At 30.3% G+C, this 20,865-nt stretch overlaps 1 protein-coding gene across 4 annotated transcripts in view; it reads left to right on the top strand.

The window, feature by feature from the left end:
- The window catches only part of LOC129239269 (programmed cell death protein 4), a 72,718-nt gene that overhangs the window by 31,683 nt on the left and 20,170 nt on the right, over positions 1-20,865 (top strand). For all 4 annotated transcript variants that reach the window (XM_054874643.1, XM_054874645.1, XM_054874644.1 and 1 more), the window contains 3 exons: positions 8,089-9,119; positions 9,246-9,673; positions 11,499-11,638. In XM_054874643.1, coding sequence (XP_054730618.1) covers positions 8,318-9,119; positions 9,246-9,673; positions 11,499-11,638 — 1,370 coding nt within the window. In that variant the 5' untranslated portion in view covers positions 8,089-8,317. The remainder of the gene's footprint in view (positions 1-8,088; positions 9,120-9,245; positions 9,674-11,498; positions 11,639-20,865) is intronic.

Genomic DNA, 20,865 nt, shown 5'->3' with positions numbered 1-20,865 from the left:
TAAAACTGAGTGAATTATTTAACTAATTATTAAAAAATGTATATTTTACAAAATTATAAACATTACATTTTAAAAAGAACAGGCTAGAAAAATGTCATGAGAAAGAACTAAAACTCCGACACTAAATAACAAAAAAAAAAAAAATGCTAAATCAAGTTACTAAAATGGTAATCTGGCCACACTGGTGCTAAAATCACATAACTCGTCAAATTCGCTGAGAGCAAAGTAACGGGACCACGATAGGCGCCATCTCATTATTATTTCCATCATGGGGTACACATTTACTTGGGTGTTGTCAGTTAATATAGAAGTTTTAGTTTCGCAAGATTTCAGGCACATTAGCATTAATGTCCTTAATCGAATTGTGGGGTGAGCGACTCGTCTATCTACTTAAGAATTTACACCAGTAACTACTTTTTCTTCCGAACTCGAACGGAAGTTGATAAATTACTCTACCTTCTCTAAGTAAATTGCGCAGCATAAGCACGAACTATAGATGCAGCTATGGGCACTTCTCCAGGTGTTGATATTTTTAGTGAATAGCAGATATAAAAATCTTTTTGTCCAAACCGAATTACAATTGCTTCTTCTTCTTCTTTGTTATTTTGATGTTTTCATAATATTTTTCGACTGCTTGCGTGCGTCTTCTGGCGTGTCTATGCTTTGTTTTAGCGTGACCACATACCCGAGACCTGCATTTTATTTTTTTCTACTAAAAAGCTACATTCTTTGCGTATTTTTGTTATTGACAAATGGTGCACTTGGCAGGTAAAACAAAAGAAAAACTACCAACAGGCGCACAGACAGATCTGTCGGCCAGAATAGACGCATGAAAAAATAGATGGCGACGCACTTCTAAGGCCTTAAACTCGAACGTAACCATGCATACTTACGTACATTTAAGTATGTACAGTGAGTGTTGCAGAAAATCGTACATCTATTTTTGGAATGTTTATATAATGCCGATTTGAGATAATGTCGATAAAATCACAGAAATAATTGACTGGCTGAATGTTGCTGAATCGGTTGTTAGTAGTCACAGCCTCGCCCAGAAGCTAAAGATCGATCATAAAACAGTTTTAAAAAAATTTCTACTGGTTTTCTTTTTTCTCAAACTAATATTTTTCGTTAATTCACTTAAAAAATATAGTTGAGAATCTAACAAAAACAGCATATATTCAAAAGATTTGTCAAAAAACTACAAAAAAATTAAAAAAAATAAATTTTTGAATATTTGTTAGAAATTGTTTAATTGTACTTCCATTTTGTAATGCCTATTAACCTTAAAATATGTCCACTTAGCCTATAAGAATCTTATTCTATTCATTGGCTTAATAAATAAATAAGTAAAACATTAAAACTCCACATAGAAAAATCTCATTTCTAAAGTTTTAAAAGTAACCACTACAAATTTTACTAAAAGTGAATGTAAACGAAATTTAAAACTAAAAAAAATTTTAAGGAATCTAAAATTTAAAATCTTACGAATTTGCTCTTGGTCTATTGCGTGAAAGTGTTTTTTTTTTATTGCTGGAAAATATTTTTTTTTATTGCTCGAAACATTTTTTTTTATTGCTCGAAAGTACTGTTATTTTTATTGTTTGAAAGTTTTTTTTTTATTGCTTGAAAGTTTTTTTTGTTGCTTGAAAGTTTTTTTTTGCTTGGTAAGGTTTTTTTTGCTTGAAAGTTTGTTTTTTATTGCTTCTTAAAATTTTTTCTTATTGCTTGAAAGTTTTTTCTTAATTTTACTTTTTGAAATTTTTTTTTTGAAAGTTGTTTTTTTGTTTTTAATTTTACTTTTTTAGTTTTCTTTAATTTTATTTTTTGAAAGTTTTTTTTTTTTAATTTTATTTTTTGAAAGTTTTTTTTTTTTAATTTTATTTTTTGAAAGTTTTTTTTTTTTTTAATTTTATTTTTTGAAAGTTATTTCTTTTTTAATTTTATTTTTTGAAAGTTTTTTTTAAATTTTATGTTTTGAAAGTTTGTTTTTAATGTTTTTTTTTAATTTAATTTTTTTTTATTTAATTTTTTTTTTTAAATTTAATATTTTTTTTAATTTAAGTTTTTTGAAAGTTTTTTTTAATTTATTTTTTGAAACTTTTTTTTCTAATTTCTTTTTTGAAACCTTTTTTTTTCTTAATTTTACTTTTTGAAACCTTGTTTTTCTTAATTTTACTTTTTGAAAGGTTTTTTTTTTAATTTTATTTTTTGAAAGCGTTTTTTATTAATTTTATTTTTTGAAAGTGTTTTTTATCAATTTTATTTTTTTAAATTTTTTTTTGAAAGTTGTTTTTTTTTTCTTTTTTATTCTATTTCTATTTTATTTATTTTATTTGAAAGTTGTTTTTTTTATTTTTATTTATTTTATTTGAAAGGTTTTTTAATTTAATTTTTTGAAAGTTTTTTTTTCTTATTTTATTATTTGAAAGTTTTTTTTTTAATTTAATTTTTTTGAAAGTTTTTTTTTAATTTATTTATTTTTTCTTAATTTTTTTTTAATTTTTTTTTAATTTTTTTTTAAAGCAGAAGAACACCAACAACACCTGCAATCGGGCAATGCCACCAGACGTTATAAAATAGCTAAATAAAACTGAGTGAATTATTTAACTAATTATTAAAAAATGTATATTTTACAAAATTATAAACATTACATTTTAAAAAGAACAGGCTAGAAAAATGTCATGAGAAAGAACTAAAACTCCGACACTAAATAACAAAAAAAAAAAAAATGCTAAATCAAGTTACTAAAATGGTAATCTGGCCACACTGGTGCTAAAATCACATAACTCGTCAAATTCGCTGAGAGCAAAGTAACGGGACCACGATAGGCGCCATCTCATTATTATTTCCATCATGGGGTACACATTTACTTGGGTGTTGTCAGTTAATATAGAAGTTTTAGTTTCGCAAGATTTCAGGCACATTAGCATTAATGTCCTTAATCGAATTGTGGGGTGAGCGACTCGTCTATCTACTTAAGAATTTACACCAGTAACTACTTTTTCTTCCGAACTCGAACGGAAGTTGATAAATTACTCTACCTTCTCTAAGTAAATTGCGCAGCATAAGCACGAACTATAGATGCAGCTATGGGCACTTCTCCAGGTGTTGATATTTTTAGTGAATAGCAGATATAAAAATCTTTTTGTCCAAACCGAATTACAATTGCTTCTTCTTCTTCTTTGTTATTTTGATGTTTTCATAATATTTTTCGACTGCTTGCGTGCGTCTTCTGGCGTGTCTATGCTTTGTTTTAGCGTGACCACATACCCGAGACCTGCATTTTATTTTTTTCTACTAAAAAGCTACATTCTTTGCGTATTTTTGTTATTGACAAATGGTGCACTTGGCAGGTAAAACAAAAGAAAAACTACCAACAGGCGCACAGACAGATCTGTCGGCCAGAATAGACGCATGAAAAAATAGATGGCGACGCACTTCTAAGGCCTTAAACTCGAACGTAACCATGCATACTTACGTACATTTAAGTATGTACAGTGAGTGTTGCAGAAAATCGTACATCTATTTTTGGAATGTTTATATAATGCCGATTTGAGATAATGTCGATAAAATCACAGAAATAATTGACTGGCTGAATGTTGCTGAATCGGTTGTTAGTAGTCACAGCCTCGCCCAGAAGCTAAAGATCGATCATAAAACAGTTTTAAAAAAATTTCTACTGGTTTTCTTTTTTCTCAAACTAATATTTTTCGTTAATTCACTTAAAAAATATAGTTGAGAATCTAACAAAAACAGCATATATTCAAAAGATTTGTCAAAAAACTACAAAAAAATTAAAAAAAATAAATTTTTGAATATTTGTTAGAAATTGTTTAATTGTACTTCCATTTTGTAATGCCTATTAACCTTAAAATATGTCCACTTAGCCTATAAGAATCTTATTCTATTCATTGGCTTAATAAATAAATAAGTAAAACATTAAAACTCCACATAGAAAAATCTCATTTCTAAAGTTTTAAAAGTAACCACTACAAATTTTACTAAAAGTGAATGTAAACGAAATTTAAAACTAAAAAAAATTTTAAGGAATCTAAAATTTAAAATCTTACGAATTTGCTCTTGGTCTATTGCGTGAAAGTGTTTTTTTTTTATTGCTGGAAAATATTTTTTTTTATTGCTCGAAACATTTTTTTTTATTGCTCGAAAGTACTGTTATTTTTATTGTTTGAAAGTTTTTTTTTTATTGCTTGAAAGTTTTTTTTGTTGCTTGAAAGTTTTTTTTTGCTTGGTAAGGTTTTTTTTGCTTGAAAGTTTGTTTTTTATTGCTTCTTAAAATTTTTTCTTATTGCTTGAAAGTTTTTTCTTAATTTTACTTTTTGAAATTTTTTTTTTGAAAGTTGTTTTTTTGTTTTTAATTTTACTTTTTTAGTTTTCTTTAATTTTATTTTTTGAAAGTTTTTTTTTTTTAATTTTATTTTTTGAAAGTTTTTTTTTTTTTAATTTTATTTTTTGAAAGTTTTTTTTTTTTTTAATTTTATTTTTTGAAAGTTATTTCTTTTTTAATTTTATTTTTTGAAAGTTTTTTTTAAATTTTATGTTTTGAAAGTTTGTTTTTAATGTTTTTTTTTAATTTAATTTTTTTTTATTTAATTTTTTTTTTTAAATTTAATATTTTTTTTAATTTAAGTTTTTTGAAAGTTTTTTTTAATTTATTTTTTGAAACTTTTTTTTCTAATTTCTTTTTTGAAACCTTTTTTTTTCTTAATTTTACTTTTTGAAACCTTGTTTTTCTTAATTTTACTTTTTGAAAGGTTTTTTTTTTAATTTTATTTTTTGAAAGCGTTTTTTATTAATTTTATTTTTTGAAAGTGTTTTTTATCAATTTTATTTTTTTAAATTTTTTTTTGAAAGTTGTTTTTTTTTTCTTTTTTATTCTATTTCTATTTTATTTATTTTATTTGAAAGTTGTTTTTTTTATTTTTATTTATTTTATTTGAAAGGTTTTTTAATTTAATTTTTTGAAAGTTTTTTTTTCTTATTTTATTATTTGAAAGTTTTTTTTTTAATTTAATTTTTTTGAAAGTTTTTTTTTAATTTATTTATTTTTTCTTAATTTTTTTTTAATTTTTTTTTAATTTTTTTTTAATTTATTTATTTTTTCTTAATTTTTTTTAAGTGTTTTTTTTAATTATATTTTTTGAAAATTTTTTTTTTATTTTATATTTTGAAAGTCTTTGTTTTAGTTTTATTTCTTGAAATTTGTTTTTTTTTTAATTTTATTTTCTTTAAGTTTGTTTTTTAATATAATTTTATTTTTTTAAAGTTTTTTTTTTAATTAAATTTTTTTTTTATTTAATCTTGTTTTTAATTTAATTTTTTTTTTTAATTAATTTTTTTTTTTAATTTAAATTTTTGAAAGTTTTTTTTAATTTATTTTTTGAAAGTTGATTTTTTAATTTATTTTTTGAAAAAAAACTTTTTTTTTTTGAAAGTTTTTTATTTTATTTAATTTTTTGAAAGTTTTTTTTTTATAATTTGTGACTTGAATTTATAACAATTTTTTTTAGAATGGGAACTATAATCTCGTAATAAATTAATAACAAACAAAAAAATATATATAGCAAGAAAAGAAACAAAAACGTACCATCCTTAGTGTCACTCACTGTACACAGAATTCACGTATAGCAGATAGAGTGCAGTTAAAAACAAACCTTCAACCAGTACTTTGCCTCTAAGCGCATGCCGGTGCATAAACTATTTGCGCAAATGGCAGCCAGGCCAGTCAGTTGGTGGTCGACTCCTACTCATCTCACCCGTCGCCTACTGCCTGCCACCGTGTCTAAGCAGTTACATAAGTACCTAACTACTTTGGCTAAGTATTGTCAGTAGCATTGAAACACTTGGGTGTTCGTGAGCCATACATTTACATACTTACACATAATATTTCTGTGCTCTATACGTCTCAGTGACTGTAAGTTCATATTGCATTGTAATAAGTCAAGATTGGATTCGCTCGCTGCTATTGGCAGTATCAAATGACGGTTGGAATCGCTTTAGGTGTAGTTAAGTTTGGATTGGTTGGCTGGATTCGTGATTGTTTGGTGCATTGAACGCGCCGTAGAACTGCGTTGTTGTCGTATCTTGGTTGACCTTTAGCGTCGCATCAAGTTTTTACCCGGTAAAATGCTTGACTTGTGCGTTTTAGTTTAAGGCCAAAATGAGAAAGCTCCTTATTTTTACAAGGTTAGGGTGAAGCTGATTTCGAGTAGCCGTATTTCTTCAAGTATGAAAGGACAGCAAAAAGTGAGGGGGAAAATATTATAATTTTCCAGCGGCGGCACTCTTCTAGATGTTGTTTACGAGAGAACTACAAAGAGCAGCAAGAAAAATGAAAAGTTAGGTTAGGTTATGGATAACCAAGGAAAAGATAATAGAAAAAATACTATTTTTTTTATTTTATAATTAAGAAACAAATTTGTTTGCAAAGAAAAAAATGGCAAATTAAGCTTTAAAATTTCGTCAGTTCAACAGTTGATGCTGTCAAATTAACTTTTTTTAAATTTAAAAATGACCAAAAAGTTCCCGAAATGTATTTAGAAAACTCAAAATTCAATATTACAAATTCTTAAAAAGTAATGTTATCGCCTTCAAATTACCTCCCATCAACTACAATGCACCTTTTCCAGCGTTTGATCCAGCTTTCGAAACATTTCCGGAACTCTTTTTTCGGTATGGCCATCCGAGCCATCTTCGATTTTCCCATTACTTCCTTTCGGCTGTAAAAACGCGACGCATCCTCCGAAGAGGGTTTTTGACTCGATCAAACAGAAAAAAATCGCAGGGAGCCATATCAGTTGGCCATCCGATGGCTGTTGGATGGAATTCGTTTCGTTCTTGGTCTAAAATTCACGGATAATGATGGAACTGAGTTTTTTTTTCCAAAAATCCTTTCTCTTTAGGCGAATTGCTTCACGTAAACGTCTCATAACGCCCAAATAATAGTCCTTATTAACTGGCTGAGCTTCCGGCAAAAATTTCCGGTGTAAAATACCGTTGTAATCCATAAAAACCGTGAGCTTCGCTTTCTTTTTTTTGACTGAAAACATTTTGTTTCTTTCGCTCGTGGTTCATTTGGAGCTTTCCACTCACTCGCCTGATGTCTGAATTGCGTGTCATACTCATAAACTTAAATTCGCGTCTCGTTGTTGTTGTTGTTGTTGTTGTTGTTGTTGTTGTAGAAGCATAAACATTCCCCATACATTTACGGGGAATGCTGCTGAAGTGACAATCCTTGGCCGGATCGGATATAAATCCGGGTCGTTCCGGTTGCGGACTGTCGTGGGAACGTCTCGTCTTCAGTTGTGATACGTTTGATGAATGTTGGGTCGGACTTAGCCCTGGAAATCATGACTTTGGCGGTATCAACGCGCTCCCTTTGTTGCATGAAATCCAGGCCCTTGGGGACCAATTTTATAACAATACGGCGTAAACAGAAACCATTAATCTCATTGTGCTGAGCGGATCCATAAGCAATGTTCAAATCCTCTGCCACAGCCCTTCGTTGGTTAATTTGTGGTTATTGATTAGCTCTTTTTTTCTCACTTTATTGATGTTTTCATCCGTTTCCGATGTCAATGGACTGCCACTACCTTTGTCAAGCTCGTTGGACCACGATTCCAAATATTAACAGAGAATCCAAATTATCTTCTACTAAAATGTAGGCGAATAAAAGTTCGGTCCGGAACAAATTTTTTTTTAGTTAATTTTTATTTCTTCCTTTAAGTTTCCTATTTTTAAGCTACTCTAAATCAGGTGGCGGATATCAACTTTAGGGACCGATGAGATTCATCAGGAAATTTCTGCAAATATTGGAAATCTCTGTTATTTATTATATAATTTTAAATAGCCGCTTGTAATGGCAAACCTTCTCATAAAAATCCAACTGTCCTTTCGGAAACTAGGGAATTTTCCACAGTGATTTCTCAAGTTGATCTTCATTTTTTGAAAGTTTTGCATACAATTTTCTTTTTATTAATAAATAAATAATGAAAAAATAATAACTTTTGAATATAAATAAATATTTTGCCTTTTCTTTTCAAATAATTTGATCTATTTTCTCTTTTTCAGCAACAAGGCTGGATTCCTAAATTGCCATTGTGAGGCCCTAAACGTACGACATTGCGGCTTTTAAAAACTCCACCTTAAAGCACATTTTGAGTACAATTAGCTAACGGGTTTCTAAGCACCTGCTATAACAGTACAATTTGTGTGTGACATACATACATACCCAAAAATATCTACACACATACAACTCAGGCAAAGTTTGGGAAGCGTTAAACCTCTTCTATTAGCAGAAATGGAGGCCGAAACCACTCAGCAAAATGGTAATACGAGCTCACGCGAAAGCTCCATCGAGCGTGAGCTTAACGAAGATGTGCAGCAGGCTGTGCTAAACGGCTCTTCTGGGTCGCCGAAAGTTACGAATGGGCACATGAAGAAGCCGTTGCCTGTAGGTGATGGCCATGATCGCATCAAGCGCAGGGCCAGACGTCTTATACACCGACAAAATAGTCGTGGCGAAACAAATGGCGCTACCGGTTCAGCTATAGCTGTTATGAATGGAACTGCTGGCGGCTATGTGGTGCCACATCGTCGTTGGAAGAATAGTCGACGTTCGCGCAACGGCCATGGTCGTGGTTTGCCGAAGAAGGGTGGCGCCGGTGGTAAAGGCGTTTGGGGTCTGTTCGGTTCCGAATTGTGTGATGTGATTGTTGAGGATGAGAATGATCCCAACTACGATAGCGAATATAATGACAGGAACATCGAGCTGCGCGAGGTTATTCCTGAGATGACTCCGGAAGAATTCTTCAAAAAAGCTGAACCTATTATATTGGAGTATTATGAGCACGGCGGTACCGATGAGGTGGCGGTAAGTTTTGATGAAATACTTACTGGGCCGTTGCGACCATATGTGACAAGCGTTGTGGTAGAGATATCAATGGATCATAAGGATTCACAGCGTGAAATGACTTCGGTATTAATTTCCGATTTGTATGGACGCGTGATAACCGGCAAAGATATCGAAAAAGGGTTCGAAATTTTGCTGAATAATTTGCCTGACTTGACACTGGATACGCCAGACGCGCCTACCATACTAGGTAAGTTGGAATGGTTGGTGATGCTGCCAGATGCGTCTAAAATAATGATATTTGAGTGAAATGTTTAAATATGTTGTGATTCATGTTTTTTTTTTTTTGTTGTATTCTTTTTACTACAATTCGCAGGCAATTTTCTCGCACGTGCTGTCGCCGATGACTGCCTCCCACCCAAATTCGTCACAAAGCCGACTGATCTCGATGCGCAGAGTCAACAAGCTGCCGCAGCTATACGTCGGGCTGACACCCTACTGCACATGAAGCAGGGATGGGCTCATTTGGACAATGTTTGGGGCATGGGCGGGCCGTTGCGACCAGTCAAGACCATTACCAAGGAGATGACTTTGCTATTGAAGGAGTATTTGTCATCGCGTGACATACAAGAGGCACATCGCTGTCTACGCGCACTCGAAGTACCACATTTCCATCATGAATTGGTGTATGAAGCCATTGTCATGACACTTGAATCCCTCAGCCATACAACTGAGGAAGCCATGTGTGAGCTACTCAAGTCATTGGATCAGGCATGCTTGGTGTTACCAGCCGGCATGGAACAGGTGTGTAATTGAATTGTGCAGAATTAAACGAATTTGTGTGTTAAAGAAAGGAAGCGGGATGTGTGTGTGTATTAAAAAAAAAGAACGATTTAAAATGAGTTTATATTTAAAGTCAAGAATAAAGTTGCGTTTGGCTCTCGTTTCACTTCCAGTAAAAAATATTCGTTTTTAATAATTAAAAAAAAATGAAAATCATAAAATTAAAGAAAACAACGATATTAAATTATAAAAAACGATATTATATTAAAAAAAAAATTATATAAATTAAAAATATTTTTTTTTTTACAATTCTGATACTTTCCTATACCAAAACGTATTAGAAAATTGAGATTTGACATAATTTTCGACACCAACAAAACAGTTTTAAAAAAATTTGAGAAACGCATTTTTAAAAATAAATATTTTAACATCATTAACGGTGATAGGGCCAGATTGCTTAAGAAATTTGAATGGTGACGTTTTAAAAAAGTAAAATTTTTCTTTAAACATATTTTTGTTTTACAAGTTGCATAAAAAGTACGAAAATGAGCATAAAAATTAACATTACGTTCAAATATAAAACAGGATTAGAAAGGCAGTTTTTAAAATTTTTTTTCTTGTTTATTTTTATTTGTATTTTAAATTTTTTTTTTATTTATTTTTTATTTAATTTTTGTTTTTTTTTATTTTTTTTTTATTTAATTTTTGTTTTTTTATTTTATTTTTTTTTTATTTTATTTATTTTTTAATTATTTTTTATTTTAATTAATTTTTTTAATAAGACAAAAATTTACATAAAAAGTACGAAAGAAATTTTTTTTAATGTTAAATTTTTACAACTTTTTTCCTTCGCAAAAGTTAGTTGCATCGAAAATATCAAAATGTATAATAAATTGAAGGGCAATTCAACATTATTTTCGATTAGGGTTATTTCTTTTTTTTTAAAGGCAAATATTTTTTATTCATTATTTTTTTTGAATGAATCTTTTTGTTTTGTACTCTTTTTCTGCCTACCTGAAATTTTGAATTCAAATTTGTTTTTAACAAAATACCCTTTTTTAATCATTTTTTTTTTCTGTGAATAAATTTTTTTTTTAATTTTTTAAAATAAAATTTTTTAAAATAAAATTTTTTTAAAATAAACTTTCTTTAACAAAATACATTTTTTTAATAACAATTCTGTTTTTTGGTGAATAATATTTTTTTTAAATTTTTTAAAATGAATTTTTTTTAATTAATCATTTTTTATTTTTTTTAAATAAAATTTTTAATAATAATTTTTTTTTTAAATTATTTGTTTTTTAATTAACCATTTTGCTTTGTTTTTTTTTTTTTTTTAATTAATCTTTTTTTTAAATTAATCTTTTTTATTAATTTTTGTTAATTAATATTTTTTAATTCATTAATTAATTTATATTTTTTTTATTATTCTTTTTTTTTATTATTCTTTTTTTATTTATTCATTTTTTTTAATTAGCCTTTTTTTAGTTTCAAATTAATTAAATAACATTTTTTTAATTACCGCTTTTTTGTAAATATCTTTGTTTTTTTTAATTAGTAAATTTGTTTTATTTATTAAATAATTTTTGTAATTAACCTTTTTTTGTAATAATAATAATTATTTATTTTAGTTTTTTAAGTAATAACGTTTTTGTTTTTACTTTTTCTGCCTACCTGAAATATTGATAAAAAAAACTTTTTTTAATTCACAACGTAATCTATATTTTGTTTGTTATAGATATACATTTTTTTAATAAAATCAGTTTTTTTTCCAATTACCTTAAATTTCTCCAAATAATTGTCTAAACTTCTGAAAATAAGTGCCTATTTCTAATTCCTTCCACAGGGCTTCCTGCGCGTATTTGACGACATGGCTGACATTGTCTTGGATGTGCCTCTTGCATATATAATATTGGATCGCCTTGTAGAGCGGTGCAATCGTGCTGGTTTTATAACTGATAAGATTTTATGTAATATGCCCTCTAGGTAAGTTGCCAAATTTCACTTTTTCCAAACTAAGTTAAAAGAATTACCTTAAAAATATTTAAATACCTATTCGATTGTTGTAAGCTGGTGGCTTTAGCGCTCTAAGCAATGTATTGCAATTCCTCACATTTGTTGTACATTGCGCCAAAAATAGTTTACATTGTTTATTGAAAAGACAAAAACACACACACACTTTTGTGTTAGAGGCTCAATGTCTGAAGTGATAAGATGAGTACGTTTGCATTGGCTACATAATTGCAGCAGTAGGAGTGGGGTGATAACACCACTGGTACTCAACTGCTTATCATTATTTGCTATAAGTGGCTTAGACCCGGCGAGAAACCCATTAGTTCCGCACTACTTAGTGCCAATTGTTCCTCGCAACATTTCTTGCGTTTGCGTTTAATGCGGCCTTTCGCCCGATATGACTTGAGAGTTTCTTTGCCTTGTCTACAGAACCGACCATTTTCATATGCTAGAACTCTCAGTATTTGCTGGTGATAATTCAACTTCGTTTTAGAGCGCTTTAAACCTGGGACTAATAAAATTCACATCAGGTTACCGGGAATGACACGCTGAGCTCATGAAGTTACTCGATCAGTAGTTGAGAGAGGTTGGATGTTGAGTTGGAGGTCAAAGAAAATGGAAAATGGTAAAATTTTCCAAGACCATTTATGTACCAAATTTTTTACATTTTATTTTATTTTAACAATGCTCGCAATATGTGTAGACATAGTTGAGAGTTTTCCTGCAGGGTAGCCACATTCGTGTTTACGTGCAAAACATCAACTGATACGTTTTTTTCGGTGACCCACTTCAAACGCGCACTCTAGCAAATACGGCTGTTATTCTTGTACAAATTTACTATGGAAATTTATTATGCCGCTTATATTAGGATTGTATTTTAATAATATATTGTGCCGTGCCGATAAGCGTCGGTTTGGAAAAACGCCAGATTTTTTAAGAGCAGCACTAAATAAATACGACGCACACACAAACGTATTTTTCCACCTCTTCTCATGGGAAAGAGAGAGTGTTTTAAGGCGACAGAAATAGATTAGATTTATAATACCGAAATTAGTCTATTTCTATCTTGAAAATATACACAACAACTGTGGACTCTTGGCAAAACAACTTAAATTGACTTAAAATTGTATGCCTGTTGAGCACCAACAACAGTTTTGAATTTTAATGCAATATTTAAACTATTATATTAATATTTAATCATTTGCAGCTTCAGCTTAGAAAGCTATTTGAATAAAATTTGCATAAAAATATTAGATGTTTTTGTGAAAGATCCATGAATTATTAATGTAAAAGCAAAACTTGCTGAAGCCAGCTAAGTTGTTTGTTTTGCAAACAGCCGCAGATTTACATATGTGTATGTGTGTGTCTATATGTATGTTTGAATACCTTTCGACAATGTTTCTTTTGGAAAAGTTTTGCTTCTAAATTTCATGTAAATTAAATTTTTTTTCATCATCATCAAACAAACCTGACAAAAGTAGTACTGACTTGCAAGAACAATCGAGACAAGTTTTATAAAAAATTTATTAAAAATGAGAACAAATGCGAATATCGATTTTTTGAATAATTTTTTCAGGTTAGTAAATAAAGAAAAGTAAAAATAAAAAATAATACAAAAATATTAAAAAACAATAAAAAAATAATTAAAAAATATTAAAAAATAATAATTAAAAAATATTAAAAAATTATAAAAAAATAATAAAAAGTAATAAAAAATAATATAATAATATAAAATAGAAAATATAAAAATATAAAAAATAAATAAAAAATTTATAAAAAATTTATAAAAAAATAAAAAAAAAAATAATTAAAAAATAATAAAAATAATACAAAAAATAATAAAGAGTAATAAAAATAATAAAATAATAACAAACAATTATAAAAAAATTAGTAAAAAAATTATAGAAGATAATAAAAAAATGAACTAAAAACTAAAAAAAACATAAATAAAAGGAAAAAAAATATATATGTATGTATATATAAAGAGAAAAAAATATATTTTTTTACATAAAAATTATTAAAGTGCAAAGAACGCAAAGTTGTCGCAGATCAACCGGACAACTTACAAAATAACTTATAAGCAAAGCAATAATTTCGTGATGCCGTATGTTGTAAGAACACCACTAAATTAGTGGGAGTGCATGCATTGGCATCACTGGGGTGTGAATAACATATCCCACTGCCACCCTTAACGTCATTCTACACTTTCATTCCGTTGATCTTCAAATTCAATCCATTGCTGCTCACAGAGCGCTATTAGGACGTTGAAGGACGTTGGCCTCTGGAGGCAATCTCCCGTAGGACATATCTAATAGCATATTGAGGCAGATTTCTCCTTCATTCTCTGTACTTCGTATAGATCTCTACATCCACCAACAGGGTTTTGAGGAATGTGCTAGGGCTGTCTTTCTAAGCAGGCTGTGTGGCACATCTTTCAATTACCTCCTTAGGGGTTTTTCCGTCCTGAAGCGATATTGCAGTACCGCGAAAAAAAAAACTAAAATTATTATTAAAAAAAAAGAAATTAAGCTAACTATTAAATTTTATAATTTATTTTACATTTAATTTAATAAATAAAAATATGAATTCCAGACTTTCCTAAATGTTTTACACATTTATTTCACAAGCTTTGTAGATTTACTCGATTTGCTTTTTGAGATCCGGAAACATACAAGAAAATATGAAATTGGGCTTCGGCAATTTTATAATTCAACGACAAAACATTCAAAAAGAAAATGAAGTTGTTTGTAATTTCAAACAGTTGGGCTTTGTTTTATAAAAATATGTAGGAAAAAAAAATTTCGAATATGAACAGGAGTTTTGAACCACTTCACTCTTGCAGCTCAATATACCAAAATTCCGTGGGCTCGAAAACTGCATACGCGAAATTTTCCTAAAAATTCTGTTAACCCCTTGCCCTCCGATTAAATCTAGAAGAATAGTACGCGTGCAGGCAATTAAATTTAGCGCAATTCTATGAGTGGATTTATTATAAAATAACTCTTGAAACCGTTATCTATATTAAGATCAATTTAGCTAGAATATAAAAAAGACCATGTGCAACAATAATAATAACAAATAATAATTTTATGTTTACAAGTTTAAAGAAATTCGTATGATTTTAAACATTAAACGACGCCCGTCAAACTCGAATTTAGTACAGAAAATCTTCATTTCCGCTCAAGGGGTTAATATGTTTTTTTTTTTTTTTTTTTTATAAAAAAATTGCCAGAAATGAACCCGATTTTTGAGCCATTTTAAACATTTGCACCTTATTATGCCAAAATTCGATGGACTACAAAACTGTATAGATACGTTAACATTTTCTAAAAATTCTCTTTAATATTTATCTATTGAAATTTCTATAAAAGTCTATACATTTAATTTTTTTAATTTGCACAAAGTTTTAAACTTGGATTTACATAGTTTTTGTACGAGAATAAACCACATATATTTTCATAAAAATTATTACAATGAAATAAGAAGCAAATAAGTTGTCAAAACTTGCCAATAAGCCCCTGTGCTATAGTTATTAAATGCATTCATTGTATGCCACATCTCAAATTACTTATAATTTTGCGCGGTGCCTATTACTTTTGGTCAAGGCTCTGTATACTTTTTTCAGTTCACTTCGTATTTGTTCAGCACTTTTTTTTGCTGGGTTTTTTGTGCAGTGAGCTAATGCAAGCAAGCGCTTTGTTTGTTCGCGTTGTGCCGTTTTGTTGATATGCATTAATTAATGCAATTTACTTTGCTACACAAACGCAGTGCATAGAGAAATATAATAAATACAAATGTGTGTTCTAGTGCGATGCAATAAAATGTATTTATATATGGGCTTGCATTTACCGGCCGGCCGGCCGGCGTTTTGCTTTCGTTCATTGTTCATTCGCTCACTAGGTATTTTTCATTTTTCTATCTCTGCCTTACATAAGAGACCCCCAGCTCTGTCAATAGCGTCGCAATTTGTCTTGATGAAGTGCATACACATACGCACATAGAAACATACATTTATAGCATAAAGAATTTCTGTTTCTATTTAAAAAATCCATACATTTTTATTACTTTTTGCTGTCAACATTAAATTTTAGTGGAACAATAAAAAAAATTATAGTTTTACTTCTGACACTATCGCAGCTAAGTCGAGCCGAGCCGCAAGAGCCATTAAACATTTTCTCTTTCGATCACTCAACAATTCTTCTGTACTATACTACACCTATGTTTATACATATGTATGTGAAAGTTATGTAGCTACTTGTACATGCGCATGCACATACAAATTTGTTTTTGTTGCTTATGGCGGTTGTAGTGGTAATTATTATCGCAGCGATTGCATAATCATTGTATACATTCTCTGCTTCTATTTTACCGGCAATTTGTTGCTATTGTTGATTCGTTGCTCGTCCTCCATTTGCCCCAACTTGTCACGACGACGACGAATACGCCACTTTGTTCGTCTCGTTTTTGCGAATGTTTGATTTTTGTATGTTATGTTTCTTATATTTTCATTTTCATTTTTTTCTTTTGTGTTCGCTCAACCTGATGTGCCTTTTGTTTATTTGCATTATTCTGCTTTCAGCACGTTTATAAACTTAATTTTCTGCTGCGCAATTTTTGTTATGACTTTTATCTGTGGACGGTGCGCACAAGGCTGGGGGATTTTTGATGTACATATATACATATAATATAAAAATATACATAAGTAAGCACATCCGTGTAAGGGTGTGTGCTTTTATTTTAAATATATATTTATTTTTATAATGTATATGTATGTATGTATGTATGTATGTATGTGCGCATAAACACACAATTCTTGTTTACGACTTGTTTTCTCCACATTTTTGCCGGTTTATCGTCGGTTGTCATACTGTGTGGCCTCGCGTACATAACTACATAGATATGTATATGTATGTGTCTGGTAATAGGCAGTGACAGCCAGTTCTTCATACGTATATGTTGTCAATCAGCTTTAAGCCTGTACAGATATTGTCAATCTAATTTATTTAGCACTCAGTTGGGCACCCGGGTCTGGCCAGACTGGCCTTTTCATTTTTAACTCTTTCGCGATATTGTTGCCATATGGCAACAGTAAACCTTAAAAGGCCGTCAACACTCTCTTGTAAAAAATATCAACTTTTTTGTTACATATTTTCAAAAATTGAAGTTTAATGGTTAAACAGAAATAAAATAAATAATAACCGCCCATTATATATCGGTAATACAACATTTTTAAGGGGGGAAAATGGTCTAGAATTTTGAAAAAATCGAAAAATTTTTTTTTGTCTTAAAAGGTGCTTTAGGGTCTTAGAAATAATATACCAAATGAGGGATGCCAGCAAAAATGTCTAAATGCCCAAATTTTTCATTCGACGGCAGTGCCTCGCAGGTATGATTTTACAATACTTTCAACTTTAAACGCGTTTTTCTCGAAATCACTTTTTTTAAACTGGCCGAAGACATAATATAACTCGAACAAATCGTTACCGATTCTTACGAAATTTTGACAATACATTCGAAATACCTTTCTCCGGAGACGTACGTAGGATTTTTTATTTATATTACATAGTTTTTTTTTTAATCAACAATTTTATGTCGTTCTTTATAGTGAAAATTGTAACTTTTTGTTCAAACGTGTACCATTTCGCGAAAAAACAAAATATCGAAAAAATCCTACGTACGTCTCTTTCTGTTGTTATATAGAAACTAAAAAAATTTTATTTTTTGATCCAGGACAAAAATTAAGGAGTTTACGTCTTCGGCAATGGACCCACTAGAAAAAAAGGTGCCTTAGGAGAACTGCTGGACAGCGGCCATTTTGAAATTAATTCAGACGAAAAATTTTGTATTTGTACCATGAAAGCTATATTATTAAACCTATTTCACAGATTTTCGATTGATTCCTTTGTTGAGTCAAAATAAATTCATAAAATATGCCCATTTTTTGCGCTCTAGACCAGCTTCCCCCCTTAAAGAAAGCCTTCTGGCATATAGCACTTCACTCTGAAATTTGTAATTTGCATTTTTAGATCTTTGAGGCATTTTGGGCAAATGTTTTCAACAATTTTTGAATAAAGTATATAGAAAAATGTTCAATCTGTCATTTGGCATATAAATATTTTTTCACTCGCAGCTTGTTGGCATATGGCAACATTAAAAAAAAAGCACTTAACAAAAAAAAAAAAAAAAATTTATTTGTATTGGTCCTAAAATAAATACTCAGACAAAAATTTGGATTTTTTGGATGGCGCAATAAAAATATGTAGCGAAAGGGTTAACATAATTCTGATTTGAATTTAACAAATTTCTTGTATAGCTAACGACTTGAGCTTCCTAAAATTTTATTTTCTATCGATTTATATATCGAATCTAATAACGGGCATAACCTTTTAAAAAGGATCCTCGAACAGGACCAAAAAAAAAAAGACCAGACCCGGCTGCCCAACAGAAGGTTTTAAAACGCTGTCCAATGGAGGGTTAATGTAGTATTTTTGTTTTTTTATTTGTATTCAAGACTCTTCCATCGCACATGGTTCTAGGCTGTTCTGTTTCCGCCGTCCCATGTGATGTCGGCATCTGCTAGTTCGCGTAACATCGATCTTTTCCGAGTAGTCTTTGCTCCCTCTGCTCCCTTGCTGGCTCCAGTCCAGTGCCATTCTCGTCATGCTATCCGGTGGTTTTTTAAGCATATGACTCACTCGTTGATGTCCACAGTGCGTTATTGTTGTTGTTTTTGTAGCAGCATAAACATTCCCCATACATAAACGGGGAATGAATGCTGCTGAAGTGACAGTCCTTGGCCGAATATAAAACCGGGTCGGTCTGGTTACGCAGATAAACGGTCCGCTGATGACATGGCCAAAATAAATTTTTCGTTTTTTGGTAGGACTGTTATAAGCTTACATGGCAAATTTCAGCGTGATATGTCACATAGTTTCTTTTCTGTGCTACTGTAAACAAGTCAAGCTCAAGTGTGTTCTTCGAATTTAACGATGGAAATTCAAGTTGAACCAAGAATTTGTTTGAAATTTTTGTATTCCAACAAAATTTCGGCTTCAGACGCCTTAAAAATGTTGCAGACAACCTATGGGGACTCTGCTCTATCGCGTGCACGTGTTTTCCAGTGGTACAAATCGTTCAAAGAGGGCCGTACATCGGTTGAAGACTTGCCTCATGAACGTCGTCCAGCAACATCAGTAAACGACGAAAACATCGGAAAAGTAAAGGAAATTGTGCTTGAAAATCGCACACAACGCAAAATCGGTTAACGCTGAATATTATTTAGACGTTTTAAAGCGTTTGCGCGAGAACATTCGTCTTAAAAGGAAGGAATTGTGGGACAACAAGTCATGGTTCTTGCATCACGATAATGCACCAGCTCACACATCACGTCTTGTTCGCGATTATTTGAACAAAAATAATGTTAATATCGTTCCGCAAGCACCGTATTCGCCTGATATGGCTCCATGTGACTTTTTCCTGTTTCCCAAGCTCAAGTTGCCGCTCCGTGGAAAACATTTTCAGACAATTGAAGTCATAAAAGAGAATTCGAAGAACACACTCGAGCTTGACTTGTTTGCAGTAGCACAGAAAACAAACTATGTGACATATCACGCTGAAATTTGCCATGTAAGCTTATAACAGTCCTACCAAAAAACAAAAAATTTATTTTTGCCATGTGTCATCCGCGGACCGTTTTATTGATACCGTCTCGTTCATATTTGAGTAGAAGTTATATATATTTTTTTTATATTATTATATTATATTTTTTATATTATTATATTTTTTTTGGTGGGTGAGGTAGGGTTCAAAATGCCTTCGAACTTACAGCGACTGTCGTCTTCTGCGTTGAGTGGTGTGGCGACTAAAACAATCATTCCTCTTGTGGAGAGACTTCCTTCCCGGGTCTACTTTTTGCATTCCTTCGAGAGGGCCTAAAACGGTGTGCATGACTCACGTCTCGGTATACCATATTTGTAGCCAGCTTCATGCTCCTCTTATGTCTCTATCTGTGAGGTTTCACTTTGTTGTACTGTTGTAATACATCTTCAATGTATCTTTTAAACGCATCTCAGCTGTTCTCGGGTTCAGCATTTTGCTGTTTGGTCGAACGATATCCGTGTAGTTATTTCCGGGAGTATCCGCGGCTCAGGTGAAACTGAGTGATGAGAAAGTTCATTTTCCCGAAGTTCCTTTGAGCCCATTTCCCTATTGTTGGAGTGAGTTTCGCCGTCCATTTGCCACTCGATTCAGTGTTCCCTTGGCTTTGCCACCGCAGCTTGGTTTGGCGTCTCCGTTCCGCGACACTAGTGATGACGTGTTTCTTCTTGGAGTCCCACGCATCCATTCGTTCCCGGGCCATGAGGTCGACGGGTATCTCCCCGTTGATCACGAGGACTGTAGCGCAAGAGACAGTGCGATAGGCTGAAGCAACTCTGAGTGCCGCTGTTCGTTGCATTGGCTCCAGTGCTTTGCGCTTGGTTTTTTTTTTTATTATTATTATTGTTATTATTTATTAATGATTATTTTTTTATTTATTTTTAATTAATTATTTTTTTTTTATTTATTCATTATTGCTTTTAATTAATTTTTATATTTATTTATTATTTTTTTAATTAATTTACTTTTTTATACATGTTTTTTAAATTTAATTTATTTAATTAATTTATTTTTATTTATTTATATTAATTAATTTTTTTATATAATTTATTTTTTATTTCATTTTTTTTTATTTAATATATTTTTTTATTTCATTTTTTTTATTTAATTTTGTTTTATTTTATTTAGTTTTACCATATATATATTTCTTTAATTTATTTTTTTTTATTTAATATTTTTTTTATTAAATTTTTGTGTTATTTAATTCTTTATTTATTTAATTTATTTATGTATATTTATATATACATATATATATATATATATTTATTTAATTTTGTTTTGTTTTTGTTATATATATTTTTTTATATATATTTTTTTGTTTTCCTCTTGTTTTTATTTATTTATTATTTTTTTGTTTATCTCAAGAATATTGTGCCAAATTCGACGAATGCGTCCGTTGTTCCAGGTCGAGTTTCTATACCTGCTCGACTTTAAGGCATTTTTCCGAAAATTATTATTTTTCCAAGTCCGTCTGCGCCATAACTCAACTGGACCACTTTTGGACCAACCGTTTTGAAATTTTGCTCAGTATTTTTTCACAAAAT

Source organism: Anastrepha obliqua, chromosome 2 (assembly GCF_027943255.1).
Source record: "Anastrepha obliqua isolate idAnaObli1 chromosome 2, idAnaObli1_1.0, whole genome shotgun sequence".
NCBI lineage: Eukaryota > Metazoa > Arthropoda > Insecta > Diptera > Tephritidae > Anastrepha > Anastrepha obliqua.
This window is presented reverse-complemented; position numbering and strand designations above follow the sequence as displayed.